Here is a 7008-nt window from a genome sequence, read left to right as displayed (position 1 = left end):
TCTTTTCTCCCCCCTAATTTGATCTTGTAATTAATGGAAAAAATTTCAATGTATTCCTTAAATGATTACTCACTTCTTAATTTTTTTCTATCTTACAAAATATAATGTCTCAAATTCACACTCCCACATTCTCCCCCCCCCCCCCCTTTTATAACTAGATCCACTGCATTGAGGAAAATGGGAGACACGCGATTGTTGGTTAATAAATAATAATAATGGAATTAAATTTAAAGGCTTTGTCTTTGAACAACTGATTAGGGATGAGATGAGAGTGATATGTCAAATATCAAATCCCTGATTCAGTGGCGGATTCACTTGCCCCTCTCAGGCCACAAAATTTTTTTTTCAAAAATTATTTTATTTCACTTGTAAAAAAATGCTAAAACTAACTTTTGTTCCCCACAATTATACAATTTAATATTTTACCCCCTCCCAAATAGAGTCATTTCTGAATTTGTCCCTGCCTGATTTATTCTATTTTTTGGTTGCCCAGGTATCTGCCGCTGGTAGTAGTGGCTAATTCCTTCACCGCAGGGTCTCCCGTAAGAGGACAAACGGCTAGTTATAGAGTGTTTTCCATCGCATAAGTGAGAAATGGAACCCCCCATCATATACTTAAGGGACGAAGCGAGTTTTATCTGATTTGTTCTAATTTCTCATTCTATGTGGACTTCACCATTTTGTTTATTTAATGTATTTATAAGTTCACTCTCAAAGTAACCTATGAATATGATCAGGTTCATTTCAAACACTCGAATGTTCATGCTTGTAGAAACCAAATTGTTCCATTTTAATGCCCAATACTATTCAAGAAAAGATAATCACAAATTCAGAGCCCACACTTTCTTATGTGTGTTTTTTTTTATTAATTTCATGGCTCAGTATTTTGAGAATCTAAAATTATTATCACCACATGTTTAGACCAACTAATTCGAACCCCTATTATATATGTGATTAATTTTATCAACGATGATCTCATAAATATCTTGAGATGTTTTTGATATTTTCCCTGAACCGTCTTAGGATTTTATCCCAAAACCTTAAGATAACTTTTGAAAATAGGTGGGCCTAAATTTAACTTGTTTAGCCATTGAGGGTTTGACTAGAGAGGAGGTTGACAGCCCAACAAACTAATATTATTAGCACTGTCAAATTATTTACATTTTGTTTAATAAAATAATTAATGAGAAATAAATTAGTAATTTATAATTTTTATAAAAAATTTACTGTCTCTTTTTCAAAATTTACTTTTTTTAACTAAAATTTTAATTTTTATAATTTATTTGATGTGGATTAGTTTTATTGAAAGGCATGGGTTAGGAATAATTTTTCTTTTTTATTTTTTTGGATAAACGGAATAATTTCTCTATTATTAATGGGAATGGACTGAATGAGTGAATTCTACTTGTCCAAGATGGCATTTAGTAGACAATGTCTAAGATTGCCAAGTCAAACAATATCAATGATTTAATTGACCGACCGCCTAACTTCTTTTGCTTCAACTACACTCATTAAAGACTATAAATTATCGTCAGAATATTACATAGTATATATTTAAAAATAAGAAACTAGAATATGATAAATAAATTTAATAATAAATTAAAAATAGTTGGATCCAATCTTTAAATTTTGTTTAATATACAAGATGTGTGTAATATACATATAATAAAATATATAGCAAGCAGTGGTGTTCATAAATCATGAATTATGTTAGAGTTAACATACAATTTGTACCTTGAGTTATATATTTAAGGGTAATTTAAAAATTAAACTATTATTTAATATATTTTAAATTCTAAATAATTAAAGTTAATGTAATTTTGCCCCGTTAAATTAAAACAAATATTTATTATTTTTTTTTTGAAAATAAGGTTAAATGTGTGATTTTTACCAAACTTCAGTCTTCCTCTATCTAATACCTCTTTGAGAAAAAATTATATATTAGGTTCCATTTTTTTAAAAAATAATAGATGTTTAATTTAATTTAATGGTGAGGGTTAAATTACACTAATTTTAATTTTTTTATAATTTAAAATGTATCAAATAAGAGTTTAAGATTTAAATCAATCTTAGACCTATGATTTAAAATTTAAATTACATATTAATCCATTAAACTATAATAAACTTTTCATATGGATGGTTGTGTATGTTTCTCATCATGAGTTACAATATAATTTATTTCTTAATTTAATTTAAATGTAAAATAAAAATGTGTATTTAATATATAATAAATTAATTTGTATTTTCATTTACTTGTCCACTACTATTTATTTGCTCCATTCTTATTTAGTACTTTCTTATTTTTAAATTATAAAATATTTTTAAATAAAATCATAAATACTGATAAAATAAGTAAAGTTTTAAAGCTCTCAATTTATAATTATTTATGTTAAATTATCAAATAATATTTATAAAATAATAAGTTTTATTTAAAAATTACTAATACAATATTATGTTATTCATATAAAAATGGTTAAAAACTTAATTTACTACTTTTATATATATATAACTATATGTTATTAGAGGGCTTGATTGCCACCTAAACTAATTATTTTTTAAATAAAATGTTGCTGACATTGAAACTCTAGTGACTAACCGTTGGCAATAAGGGCTCCGGCAACGATAGTTTTTTTTTTTTGGTTTTTTTTAACTTGATAGACATTTTAGATTTTTTACTTTAAAAATTAATATTAATCAAGTAGCAAAGAATTGCAATATAATTTTAAAATTAATTAATCTTTAATTGATAATAAATTTTTTCAGTGGTCCTGGGACGTCATTTTCTCTCTCTCTTTTTTTTTTTTTTAACCCCGCCAACTTTTACAGTAGAATATCTAAAGCAATCCCCGTAACCCAACCCAAATCGCAAGTTCTGTTCGACGTCAAATCCATGTCTCCTCCTCTTACAGGCTTAACTAGTCAAATCAGATCAAAGAATTAAATATTGCACAATATATTCTCCTATTATATCTTCACAGACACGGAAACTGTATTCTGGCTGCGGTTCAGTTCCTTGTCGTCAATGTCACTATGGCTTATCTCTTCACCCTTGGCTTTCTTCTTTCGAGCATTACACTCTTGGTACTGATACAGGTTCCTTCGTATTCAAGCGCCTATGATTATTATACAGCTTGCGGGATTCTGTATGATTGTGGGAAGATTAGGAACGTTGGGTTTCCGTTCTGGGGACTAGCTCGTCCACAAGGTTGTGGCTACCCTGAATTGTATCTGAATTGTTCTGGAAATTCAACCTTCATAACGATACAAGAAGTTAGACACTTGGTTTTGGATGCCAAGCCGGAACAGCAAGTTCTGAGAATTGTTAGATTCGATTGCATGGACGATCTTTGCCCTGAACAGTTTATTAACCCCATTCTTGACCCTCAGGTGTTTGATTATGTGCGTGAACTAAACTATCTTACACTTCGATATGGTTGTCCGTCAATAATTCCTTCTGTGAAGTTTGGACAGTTTTTTTGCTCCAAAAATGGGTTTGATGATGAAAATGGCTTTGTTCTGTTGGGCAAGGATCCTGGCTTTTCTGGGCGATGCAATGCAAGCGTGCTTGTTCCTGTTGAAGTTCCTATGTCACTTGTTGATGTGATCGATTTGGATAAAGTCAAAGGGGCAATAAAAAATGGATTTGAAGTGAAATGGATAGCTGGAACTGATGAATGTGATCGGTGTCAGAAATCAGGGGGAGCCTGTGGCTATGATTGGGCAGCAAGACACGCTTCCTGCTATTACAAACATGAGTCTTCAGCCTCCTCTTCCATAACAGGATATTATTACAAAGAACGCCATCGGTCTTCAGGTACGTCTATAATTTCGCTTCATTTATAAATTATGGCATAATTTTTTAAATAATATTTAAAAAATATGTTTAAAATTATTTTTTATGAGAGAAAAAAATAATATGATATTATTTTTTAAATTTATTATATAAAAATATATTTAAAATTTTATATACTTTTATTTTTTATATTTTTTTTGCATTGATATTGATGAGGTTAATAAAAATGATTTATGAAAAAGATCGGAAGAGTATGCAGCTACTTTAATTTTTGCTAACTTAAAAAATTCATGTCATGAGATGGGGGTAGGAAGCAGGAAAAGTTTATAAAGATAGTGGCTTTATATGCAGTACACCTAGGTCCAGTTGGTGAGAGATTAGGAACAATAAACATTGATAAAATGTCTAGTGATGCCATGCAATTTTTAATTTATATCATGTAGAACAGGCTACATTTCTTATTTTGAAGTGCTCCCACATTATAAGTGAAATATAGAGAAAAAAATAGCAAGACTTCAATAAATGGCCTCCGCGGAGGTCTCAATGTGTATATGATTGAGATCTTTTTCACTGCTTTTGATCTTGTTATATAGTTCTTACCCGGTAGGCCTTTTAAAAAACAAAAACATAGACGTGAGATTCTAATATGATTACTTGACAAATTCACCTTAATTTGGAAGCCAAGCGATTTGAGCTATATAAGCTCGTTGGTTATACACCAAGAGCAATTTGATTTCTCTATCGTGGACTGAAGACTAGTTTGCAGTGTTAATTATTCCAACCATATTTTCTTATAATCTGATATGCCTAATTCGAAGTGTACTTAAATGATGTTCCTAGTCATGATAGATTCGGTATCTTTCAATTTTAGATAACTGTAGTCCCTTGTAGTTGGAGTCAGATATGCTTGAGCATATTTTATTGGAAAACACAATCAAATAAGCCTATTGATGATCGAAGAAGTAATTAAGGAAAACAAAGAGGATGAAACAGAGAGGTACCTCTTGAAGAATTGAGGATTAATTACTTAGTCTTGCCACAAAATTAGGCATGTGGATGATTTTTTGTTTTCCTAGAAATAAATTTTCCTAGTCTTGCAGCAGAAAAATACTTCTTGTTTACATCTATGTGAAAGCAACCTCTACCTATCACTGCATTGTGTGGCTGTGAAATATGATCAACGCTCACGGCTAATATATGCAGTGGGAATTCGAACTTGCAACTCTTGCTATGTAGAGAACGCGTAAGCTGCTGAGTCATAGGCTCATCCCCTTATCATGATCATCATCATCATCATCATCATCATTAGTTTTGTTCAATCTAAGCGAACACAAAACAGGTCTAGGGAGAAGATTGAACCATCATAACAATAACACCTTTACCATATAAGGAGTCAGATTAATAGCAATTTCATTACCATATCGTGCAAGTGAAAATTAGAACATGTTTAGACATATTACTGCAACAAGCAGCCACCTAGGAAGAATTTTAACACTTCAGTTCCATAAGACCACTCTCAGGGTTTTTCTTGCATCAAGACTCAAGAATTCATGCTCGTTCAGCAGGACCTTCCTTTGAGGTCATTGAGAATTTGCTAAAATCTTCAGAGCCAAATGGCATCCTTACTGAAACAAGCTGAAGGCTTCTTCAAAAAGGGTAACAGAGATGGACTGCTCCCTATAGCAAAGCAAACTGTGGAACAACCAATACCTGCTGGCTGAGTGAGGAGATAATATGGGTGTGCGTAATCGAATTGCTGAACAAGGGAGGTTCTTTTGCATAGAAGTGATGGGCCGTTTGGTTCGATGCATCAGAAGAGGATTACATGTAATTCTGATGCACGTCTCCCATTCATGCTGTTTGGTTGGTCCACTGTAATGTAAAGGGGACATGCGAAGGGGATTGCCTCAAATGCTGTAATAGGGATTACATCACTAGACCTATGTAATCTCTATTCCACTACCCTGAATCCACCATTGTACCAAAATACTCCCATCCTCTTGTGCTCATCTTTTGACGTTTGACCCACCCTCCTTCTCTGGCGCCGTTCCCACCCTCCCCCATCGACGGCCGCCTTCTTTCTCATATAGTCTTCGTCTCCTACCTTTTCTACTCCCTTCGATCGATGACGCTGTTGAGGAGATCCAGAAACCCTCTAATGAAACCAACATTTTGAACATCATCTTCGGAATCAGAGCTTCGGCGAAGCTATGGAAACAAAGGAAAGAGTATATCAAGGTCTAGTGGAGGCCTGATCAAATGCGTGGCATCGTTTTGGCTATGCTCCGGCTTTTGGGTTTTCCAGATTTTCCAGATTCAAATCACACCAACAGTTCTCACCATCTTCAACTTGATTTTTCATATTGCGGGGCTTTTGGGTTTGGTTTTGCTGTGCGTGGAGTGTGCCGGCAAAGAAGGAAGTTTGTTGTTGTTGTGTTCGGCCAGGAAAAGAAGGAAGATGCTTGAATTTTCTTGTTGGGGTTTAACTTAAAAAAGTCATTTCATAATTCTTTTAGTATTTTTTATAAAAATATATTTATCAAACATCTTATATTTCATTCTTTAACATTATATTTTATTACATTACCTTTTATCAGAGAACCAAACGGGCCATGCAAGTTGATTTTGGTTTTGGTGCTCGTTACATGAGCAATTTAAATCGTTCAAATTTTAAAATTTTATTTATATAATTTTATTTTATATTTATTATAAAAAAATTATAAAATTTTAATAAATTTATTTTATTATCAATTAGCATAATATAAATTTCATTTTAAATAGTTTAATTTAATATTATTTTTTTAATTTTTACAAATTAACTATTTAAATGTATTTTGGATAGTTTAAATTTAAAATTTTTAGGTTGCAACCTTTTTTTAATTTTTTTAAAGTGGCAGTTTGAATATTATCTTTATCTTTTTTAAATAAAAATTTATTAAATTTTAGAAAAATTTATTATTAAATTTAGACGATTTAGAATATATCTAGATAATCAATTTATATAAATTATAAAAAAATTTAATATTAAATTAGATTATTTAAATTAAATTTATATTGTCTAAATGGATGATAATATATATTTAATAAAATTTTATAATTTTTTTATAATAATAAATATAAAATAAAAATATAAAAATATAATTTAAAAATATGAACAGTCCAGAGAACCGAAACCAAACGGCCAAACCCCACGAAAGTCCTCGGGTGGATTGTTT

At 31.0% G+C, this 7008-nt stretch overlaps 1 protein-coding gene across 2 annotated transcripts; it reads left to right on the top strand.

Annotated features, from left to right (window-relative positions):
• The first annotated feature begins 2898 nt into the window (after positions 1-2898).
• Positions 2899-6295, top strand: LOC129293657 (LEAF RUST 10 DISEASE-RESISTANCE LOCUS RECEPTOR-LIKE PROTEIN KINASE-like 2.8). 2 transcript variants are annotated; one of them, XM_054931734.1, is made up of 2 exons: positions 2899-3814; positions 5314-6295. In XM_054931734.1, the coding sequence occupies exons 1-2, from the start codon at positions 3031-3033 to the stop codon at positions 5430-5432; spliced, it is 903 nt and encodes a 300-aa protein (XP_054787709.1). In that variant the 5' UTR covers positions 2899-3030; the 3' UTR covers positions 5433-6295. The 2 variants fall into 2 exon arrangements, with proteins under 2 accessions (XP_054787709.1, XP_054787710.1); XM_054931735.1 differs by having other exon boundaries at positions 2900-3814; positions 5356-6295.
• The last annotated feature ends 713 nt before the right edge of the window (positions 6296-7008 follow it).

This window comes from Prosopis cineraria, unplaced genomic scaffold, assembly GCF_029017545.1.
Source record: "Prosopis cineraria cultivar Desert tree isolate PC_DT_omini unplaced genomic scaffold, ASM2901754v1 PC14, whole genome shotgun sequence".
In the NCBI taxonomy this organism is placed as follows: domain Eukaryota; kingdom Viridiplantae; phylum Streptophyta; class Magnoliopsida; order Fabales; family Fabaceae; genus Prosopis; species Prosopis cineraria.
This window is presented reverse-complemented; position numbering and strand designations above follow the sequence as displayed.